Genomic DNA, 18,583 nt, shown 5'->3' with positions numbered 1-18,583 from the left:
GACGCGAGCCGCGCCTCGAGCTCGGCGGCGGTCGCAGCGAGCTGCTTGATCTCCGAGACCGCGCGCTCGCGGTAGCCCTTTTGCTTGAGGCGGCAGTAGCGAAGGTACTTGGCGTGCTCTTCCGGGCTCTTGGAGTCGCGCGCCTGCACGATCCAGCCGCGCGGCAGGCTCCCGAGGTCGTCGGCTGTGCCCGGCATCGCCAAACCCAATGTGACGCTATCCGGATGCCTCAGTCATCGGTCAGCGCAGGAGGAATGATGATGTGCAACGGACCAGACGGCTGTTCGTGTCACATGTGGTGTGAAATGCAACGCGTCCAGATGTGGAAAACCACACTGCGATGGACGTCGACCATGCCCTTCACATTCGCACACCTTCACCATCAACTAGCTACCGCTATCGGTAGCGACTAGCTGCCAGCTAGCTACGAGCGACACCGCCAGAGCTCCTTTCTACTACACCATTGTGCTCCAAAGCTCCAGGTGCAAAGCACCGCACGCAGATCGCAAACGTGTTACACGCGCCTCGTGGGAAATGGTGAAAAATTAAGTACGGTACCACCACGCTCGACCCAAATTGCAGCAAACCAGAAAACAAGCGGTCGACAGTCAGACACTCAGACGTCTCTCGTCACAGCAAGTCTCCAAGGACTCTGGTTCTTTGTGCCTTGAACAGGACTGGAGAAAGCAAAGCAAGCCTACGTTCATTTGCTTGCGAAGCTGGGTGGCGCAGCCGACGTGGGTGCGCAATGAGCCAACGCATCGACGTTAGAAGTGAGTAACAGCGTGACGAATCGTCATCCGTCAAACCGACGGCTACGGTACTTCGCGGCACCACCGCCACACGTTCCTTTCAGCACAGCGGGCGTGGACGCATACCGTTGGAATACGGTGTCCGTGACGCGGCTCTGGCCCTTGGCCACGTGCTACGTAGCGCTGCGCTTGATTTGGCTCGCTGCCTTGCAGTGTATTCGACCGTACGGAGGAGAAGAAGCGTGTAGTAAACTGGGTTCGTTGGTGTGGCGTCAGTAATCGACGCACGAACGCAGCCGTCGGTGTGACTGGTTCCGAATCATCGTGACGCTGCGCACTGCTGTGCACGCCCACTCTGGTCATGCGCGCTTCAATCGCCTGCCGAGGGTGTAATGTTCTAGTACTTGGATGCGCAGTAGTACAGTCAACAAGACGACGTTCGTACACGGACGAAGCAGCTTGGGTGCAGAGATGGCGCAACAGCAAAGAGCTTTGCGATCGATGATGTGTTGTTGCCTCGAGTCGCGTCATCCACCGCACAGCTGCCCCTTCGGCTATGGTCCACAGAGCGAGCACTTCCGTCCAGGCAGCTGCGATCGCTCGTTTGCACAGTTGGTATTCCCGGTATCACTGCGACGAAGAGCCCCACTCGTCGCAGCGCTCAACGCTCGGTGTGACGCTCTTTGGTGTGCACGCTACCACGATTCTCGCAGGAGTCGAGACCTGTCCAGGTACGCGCTTGGCACAACGGCTTGCCTCTCAAGCGCATTCGATCTGTCTACCGGTACTTACCTTGTGTCACCAACAGAACGGAGCTGCTCATGGGTACAGCCCTTGCTCCTCTGTTTCTCGGGCTACTCGCTGCGGCTGTCTGCACTTCGCGCTCCTTGCGTCGGCAAAGCAGAATTTGCAGTACGATGCCTAGCAGAGCACGACTAGTGTTGTGCAAAATGTGGAAGGTGGAGTGAAGGACCTAGGAAGATCCAGGCTATGGATAGGAGTTTGTCAGTAGGCGGGTGCATCCCCAAGAGCGTGCCAGTTGCGTGTTGGTGTGTTCCAGTCGCAAGGTCTTCCCGCCACTCCCACGATGGCGGCGTCAAGATACTCTTGGGTGCCCCCACTCTTCGTGCTCGAGGTTCGAAGAGCGGAACCCATTTTCGGATATTCACGCGCACGCAAACGATGCCCTCGGAGCAGCTTTCGTCGACAAGCAGCCAGCACGCGCTGCAGCAAGCCATCAAGGCGATGGGGGGTCTTCCCATTTCAAGCCTCCACGACGCCGTGACGACAACGGGGCTCAACCTTCTTGGCCACGCCAATGCTGCCGCGTACAAGCAGTACATTCAGGTACGTAAAATGCCTTCTTCCCTTCGACACTGACGAGCACGTATAGACGCCGCTCTGCGTGATTCTCTAAGGCGCTCCAACTTGTTCATTTTGATACGGCAATGACCGATTCTTGCCCCCAACAAAGTGTCGTTACTAAAAACCTGCGACTGCAAATACAATCTCATTTTGCGGTTGCTATCATGTGGCTTGTACATGACGACGGTTGTAGTCATCGATGCACCTGCCAAGGGGCTTTGGAATCGCGCAGCATACAGAAGGTTAGCATGGACGAACATTGTCCACAACACACAGAGGACCAACGACCACACCGCTTCTCGCAGTCTGAGCGTCTTCTGGCAAACGAGAACTGGTGCGTGGTCCGTGATATCAATAAGCTTAGCGTTCTGCGAGAAGCCAGAGGCAGCTCGATGCACCAGCCAAGCGACGCGCGCTACCTCGTCCATGGACTTCGCAGGTCGCAGGTCTTTGCCAAAGGCGCAAGCGGACGTTGAACCTGGTACTTCTTGGGCGAGTGGACGTTGCAGGGCGTCTGACGAGTAGTCAAGACCGGCGGCAAGACAATACCATTGGGGTCTTCGTGATGGTGTTGGTGGCTCGTCACTGGATGCGGATATTCACTGAATTCGAAGCGCAGTCGTTGCTGATTGGGCGAAATCTGGAGCATGTATCAAGTACTAGTATGACGCAATCCAATAGCGCTTCCTCGTGATTTCGACGACAAACTAGACGTTGATGGCTTGAACGCAACAACCGCGTGTTCCGCACGACATTGAGGCCCCTTTGCGCTCGCGATCAAAGCCGCTACTATCACGCGAGAGCATATCCGGCACTTGGCTCACCGCGCCGTGGTGCCTTCGCTTGCCGAGTCGCTTCGTGCCCTACGACCATTCGCTACCTCATTCCCCATTCAATCGTGAGCCCCGACCACGCGCCCTCAGCTTGACGTACCGGCCAAATCTCGCGAGCGCATTAGGAAGTCCACCATCTTCGCTATAGAATTGCATGTTAAAAACTCATTTCAACAACAACAGACTGGATGTCAAGTGAAATGACGTTGCAAGACCTCAAAAATAATGTTATAATGTCCATGATGTTGTTCAAATTAGGGATACAAATACAGAGAAACATGTGAAACCTGCCATGAGCTGCTGAGCTAGCGCACTCTACAAGGACGAGGCCTCGCCAGGTCAAGGCATCATAGCATTTCGAAACTTTGGCGAGGTTGCGGGGCAGCTGCCATATCACCAACGGACTTTGCAAACGTGTGGTCGTCTTCAGCCATGCGTCCGTGGCAAACGCGCAGCAACGGCCTGCCACTCCACCTTCTCTGCTATTCCCTGGACACCATTCGTTGTTGTCACGTCCTTTTCGTATAAACCCTTAATCTTATACACGCCAAGCCCGTATTCGCTTATGGACCCATCACAGTGTAGTACCGGTGGACTGTGAATAAGTGGCTGGGATCGAAGGATATGCGAGGATGGAGCTCCTTGAACCTCTGGCCGTGCTAGGCCGAGCGCGAAACCCCTATCAGCCCCATCTTCCGTGCATCTCGCCACTGCCAGCCGTTGGATCGCAAGCAATGGGCCAGGATTGGGTCGTATTTTGGATTCGCGCCATGGGATTGGCGCAAATACTCTACTCTCTGGCCTCTGATTGGTGCAAAATGATGATTTGCCGATTGTAGAGCGCGGTGCAACGCGGCAGAGAGCAGCAGTTGGCAATCTCCGATGCGGCGGCGCGACGGCAGCAACACGTTCGTCGGGCTCGAGACGTTCATCACGACCGGCGCGCAGGTCCGGTACGCGTGCCCCAAGTCCCACTGGCGTCGCAAGGCGCCGACCTGTAGCGGCTGCGACCAGCGCTTCCACCTCTTCCGGTGGCGCCACAACTGCCGCGTCTGCGGCGACCTCGTCTGCGGCGAGTGCAGCTGGACCGTGTACCTCGTCAACGCCAAGTCCAACGTCGGCCGTGCTTGCTACGCCTGCTCGCGCGCCTCGTCCGTCGTCGAAGCGCCGCGCAAGAGCACCAAAGTTGCCTTGCCGATCGTGAAGCGCCCGACATGCCCGAGCTTTCTCGACTCGCTGCGAACGACCGAGTGGGTGGACAGCGAGAGGCCGCTGGGCAGCTACCGCGGCAAGTCGAGTGCGTGCGCCATGTGCAAAAAAGGCTTTGTGAGCGGCGATGCGGTCGTCTCGCTGCCGTGCGACGACGTGTTCCATAAGCACTGCATTGGCGCCTACTTGGCGCTCCACGACCAGTGCCCGACCTGTGCCCACACGCTGCCGCGGGACATGGCCTACATTCGCAGCTTCTTTACGTTCAAAGCGCCCTTTGTGCCACCGCCGCCGCCATGAACGTGCTCCACCAACTCGAGTCCATGTCGTCGTAGAGTCGTATGTATGAAAGGTCCCTTGTGTCCCGTGTATGTTGACCCCCACAATGCGAGGACGCAAGCACACTGCACTCACCAAGACATTGCCCATCGATCTCGACGGAGATGGTTGGCGCTTGCAGATCCCATCGATCTTTTGTGCGGGATCTGCAAAAGGTCGACTCTAGCTACAAGGAAGCTTCGCGACACAGAGTCGGCCAAAGAGTATCTTAAGGGACCAGCAGCTGCAAACTCGGGTGATGATGTGACGTGTCAGCGTTGGCGAAAGTAGCGCTCAACAAAGACTGTTGGTGGTACCTGGAGACTCCTGCGACCTGTTGGCCGAACGCTGGAGCAGCTCGCGTATCCGGATAGAGATGGAGTCGCATTCGAGTGTAGACAGCAATGTGGGCTTCTCCTCGTGGAAAAGAGAGCATTTGCGACGCCATGTACATTGCTGCTGCAAGGCTTGCTGGGTCGTTATGGTAGCTGGTCCCACCAAACTCTCTCGCGCTCTCATGCACTCACACACATTCCTGCGGACCATCCCAGTTCGCTGAAATTCATTCGCAGAGTACGTAGCGCTCAAAGGTGTTGGTGGTGTCTAGTGTTCCAGCTAGTACGTTATTGCTAGTCTAGCAATATGCTAATCTACTTGAGTCGAAAACAAAGAATGTACAATGCAAAAAGAGAAAAATCATCTGCTAGTGGACACGAGCACGTTCGTCCGATCGAACCCATTCGCCTTCATCAGGTTTCGCTGTCTCGCCTCTCGCGGCTCGTCGCTACCGTGGACATACACAGTTGTATGTACACTACATGCACCACACGGTTGCAGTCGGTATTCTTCAAGCGACTTCACGATGGCCCGCCACCGGCGCACGCTTGTCGACGACAACTACCTCGTCTCGGACGTCCGCGTTCAGCGCGCGTGCCCCAAAGAGACGTGGGTCCCGGACGCCGCCCGGCAGCGCTGCATTCATTGCACGCGGCCCTTTTCGCTCTTTCGTCGCCGCCACCATTGCCGCGTCTGCGGCGACGTGCTCTGCGGCGCGTGCAGCTGGACCGTCTACCTCGTCAACACGACCTCGAACGTCGGCCGCGCATGCTTTCACTGCTCGCGCGCATTGCGCATCTCGGCGACCGCCAGTCGCAGCGGTGACGACGTCGGGCGGCCGACTTGCCCCAACTTTGTCGATGCACTCCTCGTCACGTCCTACGACGGCGCGGGCGCCGAATCGATGTTGGCGTGTGCCAAGTGCAATGGGCCCTTTGCAGACGGCACGCAGTGGACGCAGCTGCCGTGCGGCGATGCCTTCCACGCCAACTGCCTTCGCCCGTGGCTCGCCGCCCACGACGCGTGCCCGCGCTGCCACGACGCGCTGCCGCCCGACATGGACTACATCCGCAAGCTCTTTGCGTTTGCGTAAAAAGAGACATGTTGTCCTTTGTGGACATATTGTCGTAATATATGGATGGATGCTGGCCGTACGCCCTTTCTTCTTTGCTTGGTATGGGTCGGCGACATGGCATGCGCAAGCCTAGCCCTCTGTGCTCTCCTACATTCTACGTTCAAGGCGATGTCGATACGGGTCGTTGCGATGCAGCGACCGCAAATATGGTATCGCCATCGACTAGTCGACTAGGTTCTTATGGGGGTAGGGCTACCGGAACGCGCCCGTGTAGCCAAACATTTTCGCGCCATTCCCAAACGACGCCGCAAGCCCTTCGACCTCCTTGACCGCGACGCGGTTGGCGTGGCGCGTGAGCTTCTCGAGCTGGTCGACTTCGTGGACCATCGAGAGATCACAGCCCATGAGCGCCCCTTCTTGAACAAGTCCGAGCGGCTCGGCCGCCGGCGAAAGCAAGTGTGACGTCACGTGGAGCATCTGCACCTTGGTGGACGTCGGGCCCGCGCGGTCCAACACATACCTATGCCACGAGGCCTGAGTCCTCTGGACGACGACAATATTGAGGTAGACCAAAAGGCGCGGTTGCGGAACGTTGTCGGCATCGGCATGCACTCGTCGGCGTGGATGTTTTGGCCGACAAATATGCTCTGGTGCTCGCCGCGAAACTCGCGACTGAGGAAGCGCACCATCTCGTCGGGCTCGAGCTTGTGCGTCTCGCAGTACGTGGTGCGCGGCAGCGGCAAGAGGAGCTACAAGGAGCCATGTCAGTCCCGAAAAATGCTCGACACGAGGAATGTACCTCGACGTCGAGCAGCGTCGACGAGGTTTTGCGCCACATGGCGCCGGTCGCGTACTGGTAGAGCCACATGCGAATGAGGTCGCGCGCGTGCTCCAAGGCCATGTCGACGTGCTTGGTCGTCATCCACACGTACTCGAATGTGTCGGCCTCGGTGACGTTGACCGAGTAGTCGATCATGTGCGTCGAGGTCGCCGTGCCGTAGACACCGTATGCGTCGAGCATGCGCTCGGTGTTGTGGAAGAGCATCGTCGTGATCCAGTCGACGCCTAGCTGCCGGCCCATGGGCTCGGCCAAGAGCGCCGTGTGTCGCCATGTCGGGCGTGTGCGCGGCGCCGTGACCAACGGCTGGGAGGACGTTTGGACCCAGCGCGCCATGGCCGACACGAGCGTCGCGTACTGTGCATGCTTGAGCTTGAGCGCGCGGTTGCGGTGGACAGAGGTCGCGCTCTCGTCTCGGAGCGACTCGGCCACGTCTTGCCACGGCAGCGTGAGCGGGTCCATTGGCGGCCGCGCCTTTGTCGTCGTCTTGCGCCGCTGGACCTCGGCTTCGAGCGACAGCGCTTGCTCGCGCAGGTGTGCGATCTCCGCTACGATCTTCTGCCGCCACTTGCGCTGGTGGCGCGTGCTGCCCTCGCGCCGCTTGAGCTTCTGGAGGTCGTCTTCACTCGCCATCGTCGTCGTCCTATGCGTGAAACTGTGTGTCAACACGACGTCTTTTTCTAAAACGTAGGTGCCATCAGGGGTGAAATGGGTTTAAATAGGATAAACGCGTTAAAGCCAGGACACGCAGTTGGGCACCGGAGATCACACGTCGAGGTGTCGTCGCCTCGCTTCTCTCGATGCAGTGCTGAAAGCCATGTGCTAGTACGTAGTCTCGAGCCCAAGGACCTCTGTCCTCATGGCAGAGAGCATGCGCCGAGAGCGGTGGGGCAAGCCGAAAAAACAGCTGACGGACCCCGCTTGCATACCGTCGGTATGCAACCGACAGTGCTCGTCCTTGTCTGCTGCACCCTAGTACAACTAGAAGTTGCGCGCGTACTACAAAGTAGGTACTACCAAAGGCCCTCGAACATAGTCCACAAGAGAGTCCCGCACCGTTTCGGGGGTTAGGTTAAATTAGGTCAGCTGGCTTGCATCGATAGTAGAAAACGTAGCATAGCAGTCGAGGTTGCGGAGCATGCCTTCAATCTCACGCGCGGCCGCGACGCTCGCGTGGCGCGTCACTTGGTCGACGTGGCTCCCATGGTCACTGAGGACGCAGCCCATGAGCTCGGCTTCGGCAGCCAGTGGCACGGGGCCGTCCGACGCGGTGCAGAGGTGCGACGTCACGTGCACGATCGAGACGCGCGTCAAAGTCGGCGAGACGCACTCGAGCACATACCTACATCGTCGCAGTGACTTGATCCCACCGGGTGATCTTCTCGTGGTACCAGAACATGCGATGACGGAACGGCGTCGTCATCGGGTGCAGCTCATCCGTGTGCATCGTCTGGCCGACAATCACGGTCTGGGCATCGCTGTGGTACTCGCGACTTAAAAAGTACACGTGCTCCAAGGGGCGAAGCCGCGTCGTGTGCACATAGCTCGTGTGTGCGAGGCCCTAGAGACAGAAGATGAGTGCGATTCTTGATTGTGTCAGAGGAACAGTACATAGACGTCGAGGTCGGTCGACGGCTCGAGGAGCGGCCACATGCCGCCTCGAATGTACTGCTGGACCCAGTATTGGCCGAGGCGCCGCGCAGGCTCGAACGCCAAAGGCACTGTCTTGCGCATGTGCCAAACGTACTCGAAGACGTTGTTCTCGGTGGCCGCGATCTTGTAGTTGGCAAAGTGCACGGATGACGCAACGCTGTGCTTCTCGAGCATCGCGTTGGTGTTGTAGAACATGGCGTTTGTCGACCACTCGAGCGCGCACCGGCGAGTGTGCGCCGGCGCGCAGAGGCTCGTGTGGTGCCACGCTTCGTAGCTAAGCAGCGGCCGCGCCTACATCGACAGGTCACGCACCGTCGCGGCCGCCGCGGGCACGTACGAGGCTGCTCGCGCGCTGGGCTAGCGAGAGAAGCAGTTGCAGCTGCGCGTTATACTGGCGCTTCAAGACGCGGTTGCGGTGCACCGACGCGCGCGTGTCGTCAGCGAGCGTCAGCGCGACGTCGCGCCACGGTAGCACGGTGGTCGAGACCTTTCGGTCGACCAAGGCGGCCTCGAGCGCGCTCGCTTCGCTGCGCAGCGCCTTGATCTCGGCCGCCAGCTTCTGCCGCCACTTGCGTTGGATGTCGGTCCGGCGGCGCCGGTCTGCTGCATCGACGGTCATTCTCAACATGGCGGCTCAAATTACCAACGTCCAGCCACCTGTGATTGGCCAAAATGAGCCAATCACGCGCGGTTGAAATCCTGGATGGAACTTCCAGTCCAATTTGGCCACCAAGATGGACAGTATTGTCTGTCGGTCATGCGTTCTACAGAAGGGCCAGCACCATACGGCCGGACCCAATAGCCAGTCGCACGAATCGAACTGTGGCGTGCGTCAGTAGCACAGAGCGCACTGCAAATCACATAGCCGCGCGACGTGAAAGTGAACGGGATCGTTGATAGGAGAAAGAGCAATCGAATTGAGCGACCAACGTGGTGTATTTGGAAGCTGGTACAACTTTAGTCGGCGCTCGGCTGGACCACAGTAGACTCACGCCATCAACGAGCGCTGGCATGAGTTGCGCTTGCACCTGTTCAAAACGCTGTTTGGATATGATCACGGGCAATGCTATCGGTGTCTGTTGAACGTGCGATGGCCACATACTTCACTATGACGGCTCTCGAGACTGCTTCTGCAACCCCAAGGAGGTGCCAGACGTCGAATGTGGAACAAAGCTGCGTCCCTCTCGTTGCTACCGCGTTTTTCCAGTACTAGTTTCGTTTGTTGACTTAAATATACGCTAATATATCCGAATTCACGGCTTGGTGTCGGCGTCCAGGAGCGCAAAGAGCGTCTCGTCCGAGCGGTGTCCGACTTGACGGAACACGGTGGTTGCATGCCGCGTATACGCTGCAAGCATGTCCATCTCGGGCATCAACGACGCCGACTCCAAGCCCATAAGGTTGGCTTCGACGTCCAGCGCCACGGGGCCGTGGTCGGTGAAGAAGTGGGAGAGCACGTCGAGGTTCCGAAATCGAGTCGTGTTGGGACCTAGGCGGTCCACGACGTACCTAGCCAAGTACGCATCAATATAAGTATGGACAATATTGTCAATACCAAAACATGCGGTTGCGCCGGTGGACGCTGGACGCAACACGTTCGTCGTGGTGGATGTTTTGGCCGACAAACACAACACGGTCCGGGTGCGGATGAAATTCGCGCGTTAGAAAATTGACCGTCTCGGTCGGGTTCTCGCGCACTGTATGGGCATACGTGGCACCCTGTACGGTCTCGAGCGCCTACGCAGAGGTTTACACCAAGCATAGGACGATGCCCTACGTCGTCGTGGAGGAGCTCGGACGACTGGACGTCAGCCCAGACCGACCCGGTCGTGTATTGCTTCATCCATCGTCGCAGGCCCGCGCAGACCACTTCCATGGGCAGCTGCATCTCCTTTTGCGTGCGCCAGACGTACTCAAAGAGGTCGTCCGGCGAGAGGCTCATGCCAAAGTCGATCGAGTACGCGTGCGGATCGAGCGCGTCAAACTTGTACTTGGCCAGCATCGCGTCCGTGTTGTGCAGTAGCAGCTGCGTGAGCCAGTCGATGCCGAGCTTGCGCGTGTTGGCGTCTAATGGCAGGTACGTTCGTCGCCATGGTGGGTCCACCGGCGCCCGCTGCGTCGTCTAGTATAAGGAGATACAGATCGTGGCAGCGTCTTACCGGCAGGACGCGGGTGACCCACGCGCGCATGTTGGCCACGAGGTGCAGGTACGAAGCGTGCTGGAGCTGCAGCATCTTGCGCTTCTTGAGCTTCTCTTTGTTGTCGACGTCTAGCGCGGTCGCGACCTCGGCCCACGGCAGCGCCCGTGACGTCGGCGACAGCAGCTGGCGCGCGAGCTGCTCTTGGAGCATATCAGCCTCGGCCTTGAGCGCCGTTATCTCGCCGGCAATCTTGCTGCGGTAATGCATCTGCTTGAGGCGGAGGTACTGGCGCCGCTTTAGGACCGCCGGGTCCACGTCCGCCATCGTCGTTGTCAGGCTGGCTTTTCTGGGCTGGCCAACTTAGTGACGTATCAGGCCTGAGACGGGACCGGGCGCAACTTAACGGCCGCAAGCCTTTATTTTGAATTTTGTATGCGAATCCTACTGTTGAGTTAAGTACGGCACTCAGATATAAACTTATCGGCGAACGGTACGAGAAACGTTCGACAACGTTGCGACGCACCACGACGACAAAGATGGATCTGACTACCGTGTGCAAAGCGAGTGCACTCGTCGACAGCAGCAAAACGATACGACGATGGTACCGGATCCTTGCTTCGATATCGATGCCTTGTCCTGGTCCCGATACATGTCTTCAATCTAAACACACGCAAAATCCAGCGGCGTGACGGGTAACGTCGTGCAGACTGCAAAGAGGCGTGCAATTAGCCTTCACAAACGTCAAAGTTTCGAAGTTGAAGCCAAACGGCAAGTGCAAGATCGCGCCCGGTCGAATGGAAGACGCTGCGGCGCGCGCACGCCACGAGGCCACCAAGGCGAAGCTCGAGGTGCAGTTTCCGATACCAAAGTGGTACGACCTCTCGCTGCCGCACGTCGCGCCGCCGTCCGAGCGGACGCCCGCGCAGCCGATGGCCACGTCCCATCTGCACGCCGAGGCGCACCAGCATCGCCAGCACACGGCCAACGACGCGCTGCGATCACCGGCGCGCCTGCACCGGCGCAAGATCCAGACGGCGGCTGCAAGTCCGCCCAAGAAGCCTCGCCTCGCACCGCCGCTTTTGCAGCAGACGGAGGCCTTTGGGCTCTGGTCGGTCGAGGCGCCGGCGCTCACCCCGCCAGATGTGCTCTTGAGCTCATACGACATGGAGGCAATGCTGCGCACGCCACCCGTTGTCGACGACCGCTGGGCGCCGCTTGTCGAGCCGCGGCCCAAGCCGCTCAAGCAGCGGAGCTCGGTGGCTCGCCATGCAGGGCTCACCAAGTCCGGGTCATCTTTTCTTGGTGCCCATACGACCAATGGTTCGATGTTGGAGCGACACCGGTCGTCGCATGTATGGTCCAACGTCTCGCGCTCGATCGACGAGATCTACCAGGGCACCGCGGCGCTCGTCGGAACGACCCGGCCGTCCAGCCCCGACCCGAGCGACGCGCACGCCGCTGCCATCGAGCTCGACGAAGCCGACGTCGACGACCACGCGTTCGACCACGAGATACTTGATGACAAACCCGAGCCCTCCAACAACAGCTACGACGAGGACGACGAGGCCGACGACATTGCTCCACTACACGTCTACGCTTCCAAAGACATGACGGACACGGGCCGGAACGTCCTTGACTCGGACCGCCGCATTGGCACGCCGGGTCTGCGTCGGCGCGAAAACATCCGCAAGCTCGTGCACTTTGCCGACGGGCATCTGCGGAAAAAGATCTTCCGCGGCTGGTCGACGATCGAGTTTGCCTTCTCCGGGGGCGATCTCACGCAAGCCCAAGTCGAGAAGGTGTTGACGAGCCACAACATTTGCGTGACGCGCCTCGACCTCGAGCGCGTGCACTCGACGATCGACGCGGTCTTTGCCAAGACGGCCCGCACCAACCGGTCCAATCTCTCGGTCGACGGGAACGACGACGAGGTCACACCGCACGTGGATCTGCCCGACGACGAGACAGAAATGGAGCGCAACAATGACGAGAGCAGCTCGATTGAGACCGACACGGTCCATGTTGACGTCAAAGAGACGAGTAGTAGTGTGCCCCACACGGTGTCGTACGAGCTCATGATGGACCTCTTCTACCCGCACGATGAAGCCGAAGCCGCGCTTTGGCTGCTCGAGATGGAGCAGGAGCGCCAAGCACAGCTGCAGGAAGAAGACATGCGCAAGCAAAAGTTGCTCGAGCTCGAAACCAAGAGTACGTGTGCCCTTTGACGGCCAACTCTAAGTTCTGTGTCTAGTCAAGCGGCGGCTGGCCGAGTCGGCACAAGACATGTGGCGTGTCATCAAGATGTTCGACTACATGCACACGTCGTGGCCGTCCCAAGCGGTCGCCGAGGCCACCACACTGCGCTTCCACGACCTCCTCTTTGAAACGACACAGCGAAAGAAGCACACGTTGCAGTGGGACGCAGCCACCGAGAGTGCGGCGGTGGTGCCGCAAGCCTCGCTTGACGAACCCGCGGCCTCGGTCGAGGAAAGCGAGATGACGCAGTCATCGTCATCGCTCGCCGCTAAACACTCGGTTAGCCACGTCTTTAAAGCGCTACTTCAGTCCTTCTCACGCAATCGATGCCTCGAAGACTTGGAGCTGGACGAAGCCGCGCACGTCTTCCACGACATTGCCGCCACCGTGCTCCAAAAAGGCGCCTTGCGCTTCCTCGAGCGGCGGTCGATCTTCGACTGCCCCGAGCGCCAAGCGTTCCTGGCCTACAAGCTCAAGAAGCGAATGGTCCGAACATGGCGTGAGAACGCCCTCGAGTGCCTACGCCGTCGCCGCATGCTACTGCGCAAGTTTGTCGCGTGGAAGTACCTCATGATCTGTGGCAAGTGGTACCGCGAGCTCTTCCGGCTCTGCTTTTGGCCACTCTACGTCTGGAAGCGCTGGACGCAGTTTGTCATCATCTCGCGCGCCAAAGCCATCTTCTTGAAAAACGTATTCCACGAATACTACCTTGTCCGCCACACGCGTGCGTGGCACCGGTACGTTGCCAAAAAGCGTGCGCTCTACTTGGAGCTCGCCGCCCGCAAGCAGCGAAGGGACCTCGCAGCGCTTCGAAATATCGTCGACGCGTGGCGGCCGTGGGCCGCCTACGGCCAGCGCGTGCGCAAGGTACACGTGCTAGCTTGATAGGTTGATAGAATATCAACGTATCAAATGGCTAGATTTGGCGCAAGAGCGGACTCACGCTGCATGTTCAGACCAAGTACTACACGACAAAACTCGCCTTGTACCTCTGGCGCTACTTTACGATGCTGCACCGCGACATGCGCCGGCGCCAGTACGTGTGCCTCTACGGCATGCTGCAGCGCCAGCGGCAGAAGGAGACGCCAACCGACGGGGTCGAGAACGACGTCGTGCCGCTCACACGCATCATGGACTCACCGATGGGCCACCGAATCAAGCACAAGACGCGACTCCACGACCTGTGCATCACCACGTACATCAAATACCGCAAGAAAGACCGCCTTCACATTCTCGCCAAGGTATGCCGCCCTCAAGTCGCGTCCATTTGGTTCTCAAGCTGCGTAGGCGCTCGTGTTTCAACGCATTGGCCCGACTGTGTTTCACATGCTCTGGCTCTACAAGGAGAAGAAGAAGCGCAGCCGCCTCGTGTCGATGTTTGGGGTCTTTAACGTCCTTCGCCACCGGTTTCTCTGCTGGCTCCGCTTTGCCATGATCAAGAAGCAACACGTTTGTATTGGAAAGGGTTCGGGTTGATGCGAACGAATGTGTGTTTGTAGGAGCGGCAACATGGACGCGCCAAGACGATCACAGTGGTGCTACCGGAGGAGCCGTCGTCACGGGCCGTGGGGCGCGCACTGCAGTGGCGTCAAGACAAGGAGTGGCGCGACCAAGGTGTGCAATTTCGTCCAGTTCGGAGCCCCTAAACTGTCGGGATGTAGGACTTCAGGACGCTGCGCGCGAAGCGATCGCCCTCCGCGACGCGATCGAGGCGCTACGTGTCGCGCGAGAGGCAAGCCAGGCCCGGTTCCTCGACCGCGAAGACGAGATCCGCGACATCAAGATCGCTGAAAAAGGCATCCAGGACGACGAGCAAGGCAAGACACTCCAGATGACATCGCAGCTGCACCACTACGCCAACCAAGTACTCGTCGTGGACACGTCAGGGTGACATGTCCATTTCTGTAGATCATCCACACGCGCGTGCGCAAACTCTACGAAGTCATTTGCCGCGCGTTCGACATTTTCGAAGACCAAGCGCGCGAGCACCTGCTGAAATCGACGTTCCGCGCGCTCCGGTTGCCTGCGATGCAAAAGAAGATGACGCTGCTCTGTCATCGGTGCCAATTGCGCAACTGGATCCGATTGGCCAAGCGGTAGGCCGACCGTAGACCGTGTGTCGTCTTGACGCGGGGTAGGTTTGGGTACTGGCTGCACAACATGCCGCGCTACCACCGGCTCAAGCATCTGCACTACACGTGGCAGCGCTGGGCGAAATTCGTCCAGGGCCGGCAGCTCTTCGAGTCGCCGGGGCTCGCAACGAGCATGCGTCGGCGGCGGGTACGCACAGGACCATCGTCACCACGGTGCTATCGACTGACACTAGGTGCTTGTCTCCAAGTTTGAACACTACTTGCTCCAGGAAGACTTTATGATGCTCCCGACGGTCCTCGGTCAAAAGCTCTCGTTCAACTCGTTCCGCGCGGTCTTTATGCGCTGGGTCGAGTGGACGCAGCTCCACATTGGGTTTACGTCGCTGTTGTCGAATTTTCGCAAGCGGTATGCTATTTCTCCATTTTTCGAAGGATGGACAATATTATCCATATTAGGATGGACGTCCGGCTCATGGGCCACGTGTTTCTCTCGTGGAAGCACCATTTGCGGCAAAAATACGTCGTGCTGCCGTCGTCGTGGCGCGAAGGCCGGTATGCCGCCGACGTCGAGCGGCTGCGCTCGTCGCTCTGGGCGCTTCGCAAGCACCTCGTGTCGTGGCGCGTGCGCAAGGTGCTCCGCGCGTGCGACCGCATTCTCAAGCTCAGCGTGTGCAGCAACCCGACGCTCAAAAATTTGTTTGCTGTGCATACGCGCGAGGTGCTGCGCCGCCTCGCGCTCGAGAACCGGCTCATGTTTGTCGCCTACAACGAGCGCAAGCTGCACCACTACGAGGTGCGCACTCGATACATTGATATTTCTTTTATTTTTTAAAATTAGGAGCGCACGACGCCCATGTACGGCGGCGTCAAAGGCAACAAGTTCGAGTACGACGGCGCCATCTCGTTTGGCCATATTCACCAAGTCATTGTTGTTTGCGGCAAGAGCGTTGATGGCCTCGCGACCGTCGTCAAGTCGTTCTCTGACACCATTGAAGGGCGGCTGTGTGGCAACCCGTTCGGGACGCGGTCGGTCTTTCAGCTCGCGCCCCACGAGCTGTACGTTGTCGGTCGCTGCCAATGACGGCCAATTGATGCGGATGAGTAGTCTCGTCAAAATCGAAGGGTTTGCGTCGCAGTCGACTCTGCTGGGCCTCCGCCTTGGCACAAACCAGGATCGGTACTCAAAGTGGTATGGACGCGCCGACGTCGGCGTCTACTTTTGCCTCGAGGCCGAGCCAGACGAAGAGGTCATTGGCTTCCACGGCTACGCCGCCAAGGACTCGGTGCACGGCATCGGCGCGGTGTTTCGCCGGACAACGGAGCGCAACATCTTTGAAGGGCTTTGGACCCAAGCCGAGGTGCCGACCGACGACGTTAGCATCAACGTATCGCAAAAGGATATAGGTGGACACTATTGTCTTATGGCTGTTGTGTAGCAATGCGACCGGCAGTTTTCCTACTTTTTGCAAATGCGGTCGTGCGACATTTACGCGGCCATGGAGCGCGCGCATCGATTGGCGCTGCGCATGTGGCGGTCCGAGTCGACGGACGAAGCCGTGAATCGACTGCGCATCGTCATGGGCATTTGCCAATGGTTTTTCAATTCGCTTACACACGGTACCCACCATTAGTCCGATTTTTCATTTCTTCATTTTCCTCAATTTCGGCGATTTTTGGCGATTTTTTGGCGATTTTTGGCGATTTTTGGCGATTTTCACACGACCTCCATTAGGCCTTGTCAAGCTCAGTGAAAACGAAGACGATGGACAACGCATTCTCCAGGAAGGCATCAACGTCCGCGCGGCCGGCGAGAAGCTCCTCGGCGAAGGCGAGAAGATCCTCGAGTCCGTCTCGCGCTACCGCGAAGGCCGCAAGCAGCAGCTCAATGTCGCGGTGCTGGGCTTCAAGAAGATTCAAGAGCTGCGCCAAAACATCGAGCTCGGTGAATCCAAAATCAAGCGGGTATTACTGCTTTGCATTTCGCCAGGAATGCAAGGAATGATGCTAGGGCAAACAACAAATCGCCGAAGGCAACAGCGTCATTTTGGCGGGGCGCCAGCTCTTGCCCAAGATCCCGCTCACGGATCGCATGGTCAAGAACGTCCGTGAGCTCTACCGCATCGTGCTCACAAAGGACTCGATGGACTCGATGAGCGACGGCATTCGGAAGCTGCTGCTCAAGGACAAGGAGCCCGACACGTCGTTCATCGACATGAAGGACGTGGCCGAGGCGCGTGCGAACGCCGCCTTTGACATGGGCCAAGCCCGCGCCGAAGTTGTCTCGTCCAACCTCCGCGAGAAGCTCCGGGCCTTCAAATAAGCAGACGTTGTCCAGAGTTGACTGCGCTTGATGATCGATCAACAAGGTGATTGCAGCAGTGGCGACGAAGATGAGCTCGCTCAACTCGGCGTAGGGGATTTGGTGCCCGCTGAACAGGCCATCAACACGCTTGGATGACTCCAAGACGCCAGGAGCAGGAACCATTGAGCGGGGTGGAAACCATCTCGATTGTTAAATAGACCAGCGCTGCTGCTAGTGGTGGCGTCCGTCCTTGAGCGACGCGAGTAAGGTCTCGACGCTCACATAGTTGGCAAACCACGTTTCGCGGTACCGGAGGCGGTTGTAGCACGGCTGGAACGGCGGCGCGAGGCAGTGCAAGTGCAAGTGGTCCACGGACGTGAACGGATACTGGTGAAAGCCAAAGATTCTAGTGAACACGTACAGAGCCCATTGCATCGCGGGGGGACGACGTACCCTGGCAGCTCGGGCAGCATGAGCACGTCGGCTTCTTTGGCCAAGACCGCCCGACCGACCGCGACCATGTGCTCGACTACGCGGATGGACGTTGCAGGAGGCACCGCCGCTGAGGCGATATGACGTACCGAGCTCGATGTGGCCGTGGCCCAAGGCGTGCGTGTTGACGATGTGTTCCTTTGGGATCACGAGCAGGTGCGACGCCGCCCGCGGGTTGCGGTCGCGGAAGGCCAGGACGCGGTCGTCCTACGCAGCTCGTCGTACCATGGGCCATGACGTGGCGCTGCCAGTACCTCGAAGAGGATGCCACTCGTCTGGATCTGCGTCCGGTCGCAGAAGACGCACGGCTGCGGATGGCTCGGGCGCCCGAAGGTTCGCTTCCAGAGGTACATTTCGGCAATGCTTGGAGCACCGGATACACGTTTCGTATCCGGATGTCACCATATTCCCGCCAGATATATTGCTGGAATGGGCGCTGGATTTGTCAATATTGGATGAATATACGACGCGCGTCACTTCAACCTCAAGCCGTGGTGATGACGCAGAGCACTCGGTGCACTGTGCACGACTCTTACGTATACGATTGCTATTGGATTGAGTTTTTCACCGACAGCAGTAGGGCGTGACGTCTGGATCACACTTCTCGTGCCATGTTGGCTCTCGAGCGCCATATGACCAAGTAAGACCATTGCTTGGTCGACTGTGTGGCGAAGATATAGCAGCTCAGTGTCTTCCCGCGTCTGTTGGTTTAGCACTTGAGTGTTTTTGTCGAAACGTACTAGAAGGTACTGGACTCTTTGTGTTGCAACGTCAGGACGCGCGTCACCAACAACGTTCGATATGCTGTAGGACTATGGGCTTGGAGAAGAAGAGCGTCGCGGTACTCGTAGTTTAGACCTTCGTTTCGTCCATTCAGTCGATGTCGGCTGCGACACACCATGTAAGACCATGTAAGACGA

The 18,583-nt window shown here is 58.4% G+C and overlaps 8 protein-coding genes across 9 annotated transcripts; 4 read left to right on the top strand and 4 right to left on the bottom strand.

Annotated features, from left to right (window-relative positions):
- Positions 1–1,314: 1,314 nt before the first annotated feature.
- SDRG_03927 (hypothetical protein) lies at positions 1,315–2,279 on the top strand. Its single transcript, XM_008609575.1, has 2 exons — positions 1,315–2,099; positions 2,146–2,279. Exons 1-2 carry the CDS (start codon positions 1,743–1,745, stop codon positions 2,167–2,169), a joined length of 381 nt encoding a protein of 126 aa, XP_008607797.1. The 5' UTR covers positions 1,315–1,742; the 3' UTR covers positions 2,170–2,279.
- A 1,511-nt stretch (positions 2,280–3,790) lies between these two features.
- Positions 3,791–4,538, top strand: SDRG_03926 (hypothetical protein). The gene has a single exon (XM_008609574.1). It carries the CDS (start codon positions 3,833–3,835, stop codon positions 4,457–4,459), a length of 627 nt encoding a protein of 208 aa, XP_008607796.1. The 5' UTR covers positions 3,791–3,832; the 3' UTR covers positions 4,460–4,538.
- A 658-nt stretch (positions 4,539–5,196) lies between these two features.
- On the top strand, positions 5,197–5,967 carry SDRG_03925 (hypothetical protein). The gene has a single exon (XM_008609573.1). The coding sequence runs from the start codon at positions 5,340–5,342 to the stop codon at positions 5,904–5,906; it is 567 nt and encodes a 188-aa protein (XP_008607795.1). The 5' UTR covers positions 5,197–5,339; the 3' UTR covers positions 5,907–5,967.
- Positions 5,947–7,509, bottom strand: SDRG_03924 (hypothetical protein). Its single transcript, XM_008609572.1, has 3 exons — positions 6,688–7,509; positions 6,459–6,637; positions 5,947–6,408 (listed from the first exon to the last, which is right to left on the bottom strand). Exons 1-3 carry the CDS (start codon positions 7,357–7,359, stop codon positions 6,141–6,143), a joined length of 1,119 nt encoding a protein of 372 aa, XP_008607794.1. The 5' UTR covers positions 7,360–7,509; the 3' UTR covers positions 5,947–6,140.
- Positions 7,510–7,716: 207 nt separating this feature from the next.
- Positions 7,717–8,998, bottom strand: SDRG_03923 (the record flags this gene model as incomplete). Of its 2 annotated transcripts, XM_008609570.1 has the most annotated exons (4): positions 7,717–8,068; positions 8,118–8,287; positions 8,338–8,670; positions 8,717–8,998. In XM_008609570.1, 4 exons carry the CDS (start codon positions 8,996–8,998, stop codon positions 7,804–7,806), a joined length of 1,050 nt encoding a protein of 349 aa, XP_008607792.1. In that variant the 3' UTR covers positions 7,717–7,803. The 2 variants fall into 2 exon arrangements, with proteins under 2 accessions (XP_008607792.1, XP_008607793.1); XM_008609571.1 differs by having other exon boundaries at positions 7,717–8,287.
- A 566-nt stretch (positions 8,999–9,564) lies between these two features.
- SDRG_03922 (hypothetical protein) lies at positions 9,565–10,877 on the bottom strand. Its single transcript, XM_008609569.1, has 4 exons — positions 10,539–10,877; positions 10,157–10,492; positions 9,935–10,116; positions 9,565–9,888 (listed from the first exon to the last, which is right to left on the bottom strand). Exons 1-4 carry the CDS (start codon positions 10,842–10,844, stop codon positions 9,633–9,635), a joined length of 1,080 nt encoding a protein of 359 aa, XP_008607791.1. The 5' UTR covers positions 10,845–10,877; the 3' UTR covers positions 9,565–9,632.
- A 389-nt stretch (positions 10,878–11,266) lies between these two features.
- Positions 11,267–17,402, top strand: SDRG_03921 (hypothetical protein). The gene is made up of 16 exons (XM_008609568.1): positions 11,267–12,728; positions 12,772–13,643; positions 13,697–14,017; positions 14,064–14,225; positions 14,276–14,390; positions 14,438–14,640; positions 14,685–14,872; positions 14,915–15,056; positions 15,103–15,275; positions 15,326–15,662; positions 15,708–15,925; positions 15,975–16,254; positions 16,306–16,486; positions 16,602–16,831; positions 16,878–17,235; positions 17,284–17,402. The coding sequence occupies exons 1-15, from the start codon at positions 11,315–11,317 to the stop codon at positions 17,187–17,189; spliced, it is 5,148 nt and encodes a 1,715-aa protein (XP_008607790.1). The 5' UTR covers positions 11,267–11,314; the 3' UTR covers positions 17,190–17,235; positions 17,284–17,402.
- On the bottom strand, positions 17,354–18,016 carry SDRG_03920 (hypothetical protein; the record flags this gene model as incomplete). The annotated part of the gene is made up of 4 exons (XM_008609567.1): positions 17,354–17,577; positions 17,625–17,700; positions 17,753–17,870; positions 17,918–18,016. 4 exons carry the CDS (start codon positions 18,014–18,016, stop codon positions 17,403–17,405), a joined length of 468 nt encoding a protein of 155 aa, XP_008607789.1. The 3' UTR covers positions 17,354–17,402.
- Positions 18,017–18,583: the final 567 nt, after the last annotated feature.

Source organism: Saprolegnia diclina (genome assembly GCF_000281045.1).
Source record: "Saprolegnia diclina VS20 unplaced genomic scaffold supercont1.9, whole genome shotgun sequence".
NCBI classification, from domain to species: Eukaryota; Oomycota; class Saprolegniomycetes; order Saprolegniales; family Saprolegniaceae; genus Saprolegnia; species Saprolegnia diclina.
This window is presented reverse-complemented; position numbering and strand designations above follow the sequence as displayed.